Here is a 12,359-nt window from a genome sequence, read left to right on the forward strand (position 1 = left end):
AAGCCAAAAATCTTTTCTTGGGTAGAAAGTCTTGGCAACAAAAATTGCCTTTCCCAAAAGAGCAGGAAAAATGAAAAGAAAATAACTCCATAGATTAACATAAAAGTATCAGTTTCAAATTAACCAAGTAGGCTTAAATAAAAATAGTAAGCCAAATGGTATTATATTCCTTGTAAACATAAACCCTTTTTTAAATTCAAAACTCAGCATTTAGACATAGATAAAAGATCAAGGGGGAAACAGGTAAAACCAAAGTGACAGGTAAATTCATAGCCTTAAATGCATCTTTTTTTTTTTTTGAAGGGATGGGAGTAAGCTTCCATGATGAGAAATTTTAAAAGAAAAAAATGAAAATTCACTAGAAATTAGAAGTAAACAATACAAATAAAATCAGAAAGAATGAATGAGAAAACATAGTAGAATTAGTAAAAACACCCTAAAACCAGTACTTGGCGTGGGTGGGTAGGGTAAAACTATCTCAGATTAAAAACTTCTGTAAAAAATCATGACCAATTACACGTTATAAATGGAAGTTAATTCTTAAAAACTCAAAATAAAAAGCAAACAACCAACATGGTAAACACATCTGCAACAAGTTTAACAGAAGTTTAAAAATACCTCTTTTTCAAAACACCAAACAGTGGTTACTTTTGGGGGGAGGAGGGAGGTGTGTCAGGGACCAGGAAGCTGCGGTGGCTGACAAAGTTTGATTTCTTGCCTGAGTGGGGGAACCTCATAATAATTCATAAAGCCACATTTCTGTTCTGTGTGGTTTTTCTGTACCTATTTTCTGTTAAAAAGATTAAACTAAAAGCAAAGAAGCAAAAACTGCCGAAGGCAAGCAGTATGTTTAGCTAACTGAAGAAAATAATGGCTAACTAATAAAGATAAGGGAAAGATTTGTTTTTCGGGCATCAAAGTAATGTAAACGAAGACCTCAGTATTGTACCACATTTCACGTGTTGCCGAATGCTAGAGAATGTGCATCAAAATGAGTCTCTTTCACAGCGAGGGACAGTGAACACTGGTGCAAGCAATTTGCGAATGCTTAGAAAACCAATTGAACACAACGTATCAAGAGTCATATAAATGTTCCCATAACTCTACCAGCACTGGAGCTTCGGGAAACACAGGAGGCTCTGGTACACACCAAACCTCCCAAGGTCACGAACGCCACTCAAGGAGGGTCCACGGAACATCAGTCTAAAGGATTATACTGACCACCTATTGGGTTGTCAACTCATTCTTAATACCTCCAGTTTTCCGTTCTTTCTGTCATTTTATAGCAACTGCCCTCGTCCCTATCTACCCCTTAACCTTGGAAGTGGCCATGTTCATACGCTGTGGCCCCAGACCACAGGTTAGTCCAGGGCTGGGCACCTGATAGATGAGAAGCTGAGCCAGCAGGAGGGACCGAGTCCAGGTGATAGCAAAGGATACCTGTCTGGTCTCTGAACTAGGGATGTCCACTCAGATAAAGGGCAGGCTGTTCGATTCCACCAAAGGAACCGTGGAAGTAGAGAATGCAGGTGGAGGGTGACAGGGAGGTCAGAGCTGGCAAACTCAAAGAGGAGAACTTGGATGACATGGGAGACCCTCTGGCAGGGGGATCCTTGGATACAGGTCTCCAACACTCTGCAAATCTGCTCGTCTCACTTCAGCCAGGCTCTAGACGGGCTCTGCTGTCGGCAGTCAACACAGGGACGCTGACATCTGTATCAGCGAAGAAAGACCGGATTCATCAACAGTCAACAGGTGTCTTCACTGCAGGGCTTCCGAAGGCTTTTAACACGATGATGTGCGTTAAGAATATTCAAGAACAGAGTAAACAGTGAGCACTTCCCAAACTTGCTGGACCCCAAAAGCTCTTTCTCATGCGATACTTATTATCTCACTCATTAGATATTGACTGAGGGCTTACTATGTACAAGCACCATTCTAGAAGCTAGAGATACAAGGTAGGAAGGATCCCTGTCTCCATTCTACCAGGAATAAGCAAACAAATAGATAAGATCATTTCATGCAGAGATAGGAGCTAGGAAGCCATCACACAGGCTAAATTTTTAAAGTTGCACAGAAGTCTTGCAGAGACTCTCATCAAGAGGCAGAGTCTATTCCAGTCCTTGAACGTGGGTTGGACCCAAGACTTGCTCTGGCCAACAGAATGAAACAGAAGTAGCCGTGTGTCACACGTTCCAAGCCTCGGCCAGCATCAAGGGGCCTGCAGGTCACTCTCCCTCTTGGGACCACAGTGAAAAGAAGCTCACGACAGCCTGCTGGGGAATGGATCCTGCAGAGAGGTGTCCTAGCAGCCCCTGCCATCCAGCTGAGGCCTGAGGCATGAACAAGCCAGCAGAACCGTCCGGCTGAGCCCAAACCAACACAGCTCTCCAGAGTGTGCGTGAGCAAATAAACCGCTGCTTTTCAGTAGCTGTGAGAAAATACACATACAATCTGCCACCTGAACACTGTTAAGTGCACAGTTCAGGGGTATTAAAGTACATTCACACTGTTGTGCAACCACCACCACCATCCTCTCCAGAACTCTTCCTCTTGGCAAAGCGGAAACTCCCCATTCCGCTTTCCCAGCTGCTGGAACCCACCACGCTACCCCCTCTCTCTGAATCTGACTCCTCTAGGCACACAGAGTGTGATCATACAGTGTTGGTGCCTTTGTGACCGGCTTATCTCATGGAGCATGACGTCCTCAAGGTTCAACCCCAGTTGTAGCGGGTGTTAGAATGTCCTTCCTTTTTAGGAATAATAAAGGAATAGTCCATCCACTGTGTGGATGGACCACATTTTGCTTATCCACCCACTCTTTGGGGGGCATCTGGGTTGTTTCCTTCTTTGGGCTGGAGAACTGACACCGAACCCAGACGGTGGGGCTCGTGCTGGGCATGAGGGGCCAGCGAGGTGAACTGTCCAACGTCACACCAAGAAGAGCAAGGGCGGGATTCGACCCCAGGCAGCCCGACTGCAGGGATCTTTCTACGTTCTGCTGCTTCCTGTGTTATGTGACAAGTCGTTTCACAGTGCACTTGTGTGAGAGACAGAGAGAGAATGGAGAAGCAGCCCAATTTCAGACGATGAAACCCGCAACTCGCCAATCTGCTGCAAGCGTGGCTGCTGCCACCTGGCCTGTGCTCCAGAAGTCACCCCTTCACCATCACTCCCCACCACCACCACCTCCACCAGCCCCCACCCACACAGGCGGAGGGCAGGGAGCACCCAATGTCCACGTCTAGCTCTTTGCCCTACAGAAATATTTGCACCAGCAAGCAGAGGTATCCTCACAGAGCTGTCCTTTCTCCCACAGCACTGTTTGAAATAGCAAACAATTGGAAACAGCCTGTAGTGGGTGCTGTGATGAGCCCCAAGGGCCCCTCCAGGAATGAAGGACTCGCCCCTGCCCCGCTGTGGGAGAACAGCAGGCAGGAGACCCTCAACAGTCAGCGTTGTTGAGCCTCCCCCATGAAGACACCAGCCTAGCTCGAGGTCCCGCCCCTTCCCAGAGGGGCCGCACCCAATGTCTGGCTGGACGGAGTATGAAGTCCCCTGGCTCTTGTCCTTCCTTAGGATAAATCTAAAGGGTGGCCAGGTTTCAGAGTGCCCTGTGCCCACTCCTGCTTTCTTTGGGTCGCTCCTGACGTCAGTCCATGGGAGGCAGGATAAAGATGTCCTAAGGATGTCCACTCTCTGACCCCCAGAACCTGTGAATATGTCCCCTCCCAGGCAAAGGGACTCCACAGAAGGGATGAGATTACCGACCCTGAGACGGGACAGCATCCTGGATTTTCTGGGTGGGCCCAATGCAATCACCAGGCTCAGAGAAAGAGATGTGATGCGGGAAGCAGAGGCCGGAAGGATTCAGGGCCGTGGGCCAAGGGACACGCGCAGCCGTCAGAGCTGGAGAAGTCCAAACAAGGCTTCTGCCTGGAGCCTCCAGAGGCAACACGCCCGCCAACACTGACTTTAGCCCATAAGACCCATTCTGGACCTCTGACCTCTAGAAATGTCATTTGTATTACTTTAATCCAAAAGGTGGGTGGTGTTCCAGGAGCAGCAGGAAACTAACACACACTCGCTTCCTGCAGGCCAATCTCTCCTTCAGAGTGAAATTGTGAGGTCAAGTCTTTAACATTTTCCAAGATCATGACACTTAGTGCCAAATTGCTTTCCGGGAAGGTGCATGCACTTGCACACCCACGTGTCTTGCACGCTTCGTGTTCACACCATTGGGTGTGACTGTTTCTACAAAATCCTTGCTCACTGGATGGGTGAGAGTCAGCCTACCACTGTACATTGCAGTTCTTTAATTGCTGATGGCGTTAAACATTTTGTGTAGGTCTTTCCTTATGTGAATGTCCAATTGTATGTGGATTTTTTGTGGATCATTGCAGGTGCTGGGACTCACACTCTTTGTTTTTACGGAATCATAAGCCAAGGGACTTCACAATTTTGTGCAGTAGCCCTCCCCATCCGCGGTTTCACTTTCCACAGTTTCAGTTATTGGCAATCACCTGGAGTCCGAAAATATTAAATGGACAATTCCAGAAGTAAACAATTTATAAGTTTTAAAGCGTGTGCCATTCTGTGTAGCAGGATGAAATCTCAGGCCATTCCCCTGTCCAGCCTGGGACATGAATCATCCCTTTGTCCAGCGTCTCCACTCAGTATATGCTCCCTGCCTATTAGTCCGTTAGGGCCCATCTTAGATGTCAGATCGACTGTCATTGGTATCACAGCGCTTGTGGTCGTCACCCTTATTTTACTTAATGGCCCCAAAGCGCAAGAGTGGTGATATTGGCAATTCGGATGTGTGGCAGGGAATCTATAAAGTGCTTCCTTTAAGGGAAAAGGTGGCAGTCTTGACTTAATAAGGAAAGAAATCGAACGATGCCTGACAATTAAGTTCGCGAACTTGTTGTAACGATGCTGCTAACCTTTTTTGATATCAGAAGGATTCTTCATTATGAATTTGTACCAACCGGACAAACAGTTAACCAAGTTTACTATTTGGAAGTGCTGAAAAAGCTGCATGAAAACGTTAGACGACCTGAACTTTTCGCCAACAATTCGTGGCTCTTGCATCACGACAATGCACCAGCTCACAGGGCACTGTCTGTGAGGGAGTTTTTAGCCAGTAAACAAATAACTGTATTGGAACACCCTCCCTACTCACCTGATCTGGCCCCCAGTGACTTCTTTCTTTACTGAAGATAAAGGAAATATTGAAAGGAAGACATTTTGATGACATTCAGGACATCAAAGGTAATATGACAGCTCTGGTGGCCATTCCAGGAAAGGAGTTCCAAAATTGCTTTGAAGGGTGGACTAGGCGCTGGCATCAGTGCATAGCTTCCCAAGGGGAGGACTTCTAAGGTGACCATAATCTTTAGCAATTAGATGTGTAGCACTTTTTCTAGGATGAGTTTGTGAACTTAATTGTCTGACCACATATGCTGAGGTTTCTAAGACCTACAGGAGAAATGAATCTTCTACCCATGAAATTGTGAAGAGACAAAAAGAAATTCATGCTAGTTTTGCGGTCACACTTCAAACTGCGAAAGTTACAGCCACACTGTGGTAAGTGCTTAGTTAAGATGGAAAAGGTATTAGATTTGTGGGTGGAAGACATGAGCAGAGAGACCACAGCCATATAACTTTTATTACAGTATACTGTTATAATGGTTCTATTCTATTATTAGTTAATCTCTTACTGTGCCTAATTTGTAAATTAAACTTTATCCTAAGAATGTATAGGAAAAAACAGTACACATAGGCTTTGGTACTATGTGCGGTTTCCGGCATCCACTGGCGGTCTTGGAACGTTTCCCTCACGGATCAGGGGGACCGACTTTATCTTGCTTTCCTCACCTCACGGTAAATCCTGAGCAAATATTTGTCCATGTTACTAGGGGCTTCACCAAGTCCATTTAAACAGCCTAACTATGGACGTGGACGTGGAGAGGGGATTGGGGTGGAACACCGGACTTACAAACCATCATGGGAGTGTGCTCTGCCAGGGTGGGGGCTTGGTGGGGTCATTGTCAGTGTATTGTCCTGGAAGAGGGCAGAGAGCTGTTTTCTTCCCTTGACTAGAAACTTGCAAGGAAGAGACTTGGTGGAGTTTTTAGGTGAACTTACGGGTTTTAAGTATCTAGCCCGTATTGTAAAATGCTCATTTTCAGAATTAGTACATGTTTATTGAAACAATATGAAAATATCTGAAGAAGTGATCATTTGGTGTTTGTCTTTCCAGGCATTTGTCCTATTTATGTGTGTATGTACACAACCTTGACTATGTATATAAATATGCATATCCTATTTATATACATGTATGCAAACCCACATATACATAATTTTTACATAAATGTAAGTATAATGTGCATAATATTCTGCACTATGCTTTTTTTTTCACTCAATAAAATGTTACAGACAACCAGACTCCTCCACTTAGCAACTTTGTGACCTTGGGACAATTACTCAGTTTCCCCATCTGGAAAGTGGAGGTAATAAAAAGGTTGTTTTGAAGATCAAATGAGAGGATATATGTCCGGTGCTTAGAGCAGTCTGGCCTGTGGTCTGGATTCTATATCCTTAGTTATTAATTTATTATCATCCTGTGTCAGCACACATTTCATTTCTCATAAGACTTCCAGAGTATTCAGTTTTTATGGAGGTATTGCATTGGCAAATTTTTATAAAAACTCTTGTCAGGATTCCCAGGGAGCAAACTTCTGGAAATCTAAGGAAATAATTGAAAATGCAAACTAATGTTTATATACCAAGATGTTCACCATATCACGATTTACAGTAAAGCAAACAGAAAACCTAAGTGCCCAATAAAAAGAAAACAGCTAAACAAATTAACCATAACATTGTATATTACGAGCCATTAAAAAGTTATTAATGAGGAGTAATAATTACTCATAAAATGTGAAGTGAAAAGAGAAGGACTCCAAATAACTGCTGTCATATAACTATAATAAGGAGAAACTCGTCTAAATAGACGGGGTGGAAGCGAATAATATTTAATATTAATGGTAAGTGGCAGCTGGGGACAGGCCCAGAGGAAAACCACAATTTTTTCCTTTCCTCGATTTTCTGTCTTTTTTGTATTGTGGTAATGATACTTTTATAACAAGAAAACATGGCACATATTTTTTTTAAATGGAAAACATTCCCTAGCTCTCCTTGAAACATCACATTCATTTGAGGCTGCCTCTGGAACTGCCCCCTTCCAGACTGACCACTGGCGTCATGGTTCTCCCTGTGCTCTTCTTCTTTCCTTCCCTGTATCTGTAGTTCGATTTACCTCCATCTGATAGAATGCACACTGTGAAGGGTCTACACTGTCCAGAGACACCTGGTGTGAGCCCAACAGAGGGGAGCCGGAACGGAATACAGAGATGTACAGACACAATCCCCTCCCACATAGAGCTCAGGGTTTAATGGAAGGGCCAGACAGACAAGCAGGTCCTGTAATCCAAGAACAACGCAAAAGGAGCCCCAAAGAGGCCCAAGCACACTGTTGTGGATATTCAAGAGACGAAGCGGTTCTGATTCGGGGAAATGCACAGGTCATAATTGAGCTGGGTAGCAGAGTAAAAGATATCCTGGCAGATGGGACAGCATGAGCAAAGGCCCAGTGGTATAGCAGGTTTTAGGAGGTGGCATCCAGGACAAGCAGTACACATATGAGTTTATAGCAAAGAAAGAAAAGTGAGGCTAGATCAGTGAAGGCCTTATGTGCCAGGATAAGAAGACCAGGGTTTCTTCTATGACCTGGGAATACCCCCATAGGGCCTGAAGGGGAAGAAGACAGACTCCATAAATCGGGTCCTGTTTTTCCACTGTTTATGTGGCAGTATGCAGTTCATAATTGGGCTCATAGCAGATGCAGACAAAGGGATTTTTAAGTCCACACAATCAGATCCACCAAAGAAAAAGTAATTCCAGAACTGTGCCCCGATTCTGGAGCTTTAACTGACCTTTGTCCTGCACCAGCACCTCTAGCTCCTCTCGAATGCCATCGTACCAGCTTGTGATGTCCACATGGAGGGAGTAGTCACAGCAGGATTTGGTGTCAGCTGCTTCATGCCATTTCTCAAAGGCGGTCAGGAGGCTGGACCCAGGTTCAGGGACCACATGGTCAACTGAGACAGAAAAATATGTGTCAACATTCCAAGATCCTTAGGATGCAAGTTATTCCAATGGTAGCCTCCTCATCACCACCATCACCACCACCACCACCATCATCACCATCCCCACCACCACCATCACCACCACCATCATCACCATCACCACCACCATTATCATCATCACCACCACCATCACCACCACCACCACCACCACCACCATCACCACCACCACCACCATCACCACCATCATCATCACCATCACCACCACCATCATCATCATCACCACCATCACCACCATCATCATCACCATCACCACCACCATCATCACCACCACCATCACCACCACCACCACCATCATCATCACCATCACCACCACCATCGTCACCACCACCATCACCACCACCACCACCACCACCACCACCACCATCACCACCACCATCACCACCACCATCATCACCACCACCATCACCACCACCACCACCATCACCACCATCATCATCACCATCACCACCACCATCATCACCACCACCATCACCACCACCACCATCACCACCATCATCATCACCATCACCACCACCATCATCACCATCACCACCATCATCACCATCACCACCATCATCATCACCATCACCACCACCATCATCACCACCACCACCACCATCACCACCATCATCATCACCATCACCACCACCATCGTCACCACCACCATCACCACCACCACCATCACCACCACCATCATCACCACCACCATCACCACCACCACCACCATCACCACCACCATCACCACCACCACCACCATCACCACCACCACCACCATCACCACCACCACCATCACCACCATCATCATCACCACCACCACCACCATCGTCACCACCACCATCACCACCACCACCATCACCACCACCACCATCACCACCACCATCACCACCACCACCACCATCACCACCACCATCACCATCACCATCACCACCATCACCACCACCACCACCACCACCACCACCATCACCACCACCACCACCACCACCATCACCACCACCACCACCATCAGCACCACCACCATCACCACCATCATCATCACCACCACCACCACCATCACCATCACCACCATCATCACCATCACCCCATCACCACGACTTCCATCAAGATCAACACTGTCATCATCGCTATCCTTTTCATCATCACTTCCATCATCATTGTCAATATCGCCATCATTGTCACCATCATTATCATAATCATCAGCAGTGACACTGTCACCACCATCTTTAGTCTTCATTACCACCATCACCACCATTATTGTTATTGTCATCTTCTGCATCATCATCATCATCACAGCTACTTATCGAATGTTTCCTATGTGTCAGATACTGCCACAAATACTTTACATAAATTATCTCATTAAATGCTCACAACCATTTGGTGACATGAATATCCCCATTTTCAGATGAAGAAACTGAGGCTCAGAGAGGGTAAGGAACTTGTCCCAGTCACACAGCTAGTAAGTGGTGGGGAGAAGATCCCCATAGAATCCTGTTAGCTGTAGTGTCTGAACTCTTTTCCACTAGTCCACACTGCCTCTGTTGGGGACTATTTGTTTGCAACAATGCTGACTTATACAACATTTCTCAGCTGTGTAACCTTGACAAGGAGCCTCTACTCCCCCACATGTCATAATAATACCTATGTCACTGGTTCTAAAACTTTAGCTTTCTGCATACTATGTTCAGGAATTGTTTGCTTTATCTCCCTATAATCTATATCATTCTTTACTTTATACTTTTCTTAATTCAATTCAGTTTCTAAAACTCTAAATTCTGACTTCATTCTCAAGCTAAGCAGCAACATCCATGATGCGCTAGTTATTTTATTTCAATATGCATTAAAATAATTTAAAAATTTTAATGTCTATATTGCCTCTAAAATCATTTTGTGCACCACCAGTGGCACACATAATATACTGATGTTTATTAGGGTTGTAATGACAATTACATTAAATGGTACGCTGAGCAACGTGCCTGGTGTACACTGAGCACTTGTGTGTTGCTGATGATACTGCTGATAAAGTCACAGTTATGTCCCTAAGGCAGGGGTACAACTCACTGATCATCGTGGTCCCGCCTGCCAGAGCTGCCTTGGTCCCTTGGAAGAAGTCATCAGCGGCAGTCATCCCTTGGGAGGGCTTCTGCAGGTATGTGTTGACATCAATACCTCCGGGAATAACCATCCGCCCATTGGCTTCAATTGTCTTCACTCCACCAGGAACAATTAAGTTCTCTCCTATTTGTCTGGAGACAAACAACAGAGACAGTTTGGTTCTTAAAAGAAAAAGAAGATGGCAGCCACCTGTTCCATTAGATAAACATTTCTGAGCCAGGTCCTATGCAGGGCACTGAGTTGACAGAGGTAACTCAGGCAGGTCTCTGTCCTCAAGGGGCTCATGGCCTAATAAGGAGCACACAGGCAGATGGTTACAATCCAGTGCAGCAAAGCGGGAGGGGAGCATGAGATGGGCTGCTTCACCAGCCTGGTTATCTGGGAAGACTTCCAGGGGGAGGTGGCAGCAGAGCTGAATCCAATAGAGGTGAGACCAGTATCTCCACCAAGTGGCAAAGGGTCCTCTGAACAGCCTGTCACTCCAGAGTACTTCACACAATTTTAGCAACAGCCTCGGGGATAGAGAGGTGAGTATTTACAGAGTGAAAAGTCCCCTTAGCTCTGCAAGCTTTCAGAAACACTGCTATGGGCTAAACTGTGACCCCCAAATCCCTATGTTGAAGTCCTAACCCCAGGACCTCAGAATGTGAGTACATTTGGAGATGGGGCCTTTAAAGAAATAATTAAGTTAAAAGGAGGCCCTTAGGGTGGGGCCCTAATCCAACAGGACTGGTGTCCTTACAAGACAAGAATGACAAACCAGAAGTGTGCGTGCACGGAAGGCCATGTGAGGACACAGTGAGAAGAGGGCTGTCGACAGGCCAAGGAGAGAGATTTCAGCAGAAACCAGCTCTGCGAGCACAGCCTGGACTTCCAGCCTCCAGGCTGTGAGAAATCAATGTTTAAACCGCCCAGCCTGGGTATCCTGTTATGGTGAGCAGACCAGCCTCTGGATATCACAGGAGGGCTGGAGAGGGCGCTGAAGAGACGAAAGTGAGGGAAGACGTCAGCCCCAATACGTGTCTTGGAGCACCAAGGCTCTGTCTGGCAGCCAAACATTGCTTTCTCTCCTGGCCCCCTCAACCCAATTCTGGAAATTCTGGGCAGGTAGAAGAAAGAGCTATGAATTCAGTCAGAGGTGCTATGTTGGAATTCCTGCCTTGCCACTAACGGGTTCTGTGATGTGGGGCAGAGATGTAACCTGTCTGCCTGCCATTCCCGCAAGATAAAGACCAGCGTGTGGATTTCACAGCCGGCTGGGCTGCATGAGCGCTGTGGCAGAGAGCCTGGCACACGGGATGGGCACTCAATCAACGCTAGTCCCTTCTCCCTCAGTATTCGAACCTCCCCAAATCTCTCCATCCCTGATATTCCCAGGAACACGGCACAGTCATTCTGGAACAGAGCGCCAGCCTTCCATTCCCTCCACGGCCAGCAGCCTAGGGAGACTGGCTTCTTAAAAGGAGTATTTGGTCAACCTACTTTATCAGTCCGTCTTCTAAGTAGACATCGGCATAGAAGGACTGGTCATCGTTGATGATTCGTCCACCTTTGATGAGGAGTCGGTCACTCTGAAAAGCCAAGCAAAGTATGAAAGTGTCATTCGGGAAAGGCTAGGAATTCTTTTTTTTTTTTTTTGACTTTTAAATAAAATTAGTCAAATATTTTCAAAAGTAAAAAACGGCATAACAAAGCAAAACTCTATCTCGGCGAAGTTCACGCTCTCCCTTGCTTTGGGTCTCTGCTCAGTGGCACCTATCTGAGAGCCCTCCCCTTGCCTGCCCTGTTTGGAAAACCACACACTGCTGCCTGCCAGCAGATGCCACACCCTTTGCCCACTTTATGACTATGTGGTACTTATTATAGTATGTCTGACATACTATACATTTACATGTTTATCTAAAATGTGTCTTGCCCGACTGACATCAGAGCTGTGGTATATTACACCACTGGCTGAGTCAGGCACATGTCCGAGAGGACAAATTGCATATGCGTTGATGTGGATGGATGGCACCACCTAGAGTGGTGTCCTGCAGCTGTCCTTACAAAACTGTTAGCTCT

At 46.1% G+C, this 12,359-nt stretch overlaps 1 protein-coding gene across 2 annotated transcripts in view; it reads right to left on the reverse strand.

Moving 5' to 3' along the window:
• The window catches only part of CRMP1 (collapsin response mediator protein 1), a 51,771-nt gene that overhangs the window by 19,832 nt on the left and 19,580 nt on the right, over positions 1-12,359 (reverse strand). For both annotated transcript variants that reach the window (XM_081038171.1, XM_081038172.1), the window contains exons 2-4: positions 11,781-11,869; positions 10,245-10,429; positions 7,998-8,162 (exon numbers count right to left, since the gene is read on the reverse strand). In XM_081038171.1, the coding sequence (XP_080894297.1) occupies positions 7,998-8,162; positions 10,245-10,429; positions 11,781-11,869 (439 nt within the window). The remainder of the gene's footprint in view (positions 1-7,997; positions 8,163-10,244; positions 10,430-11,780; positions 11,870-12,359) is intronic.

Source organism: Rhinolophus hipposideros (assembly GCF_964194185.1).
Source record: "Rhinolophus hipposideros genome assembly, chromosome: 1".
Lineage (NCBI taxonomy): Eukaryota > Metazoa > Chordata > Mammalia > Chiroptera > Rhinolophidae > Rhinolophus > Rhinolophus hipposideros.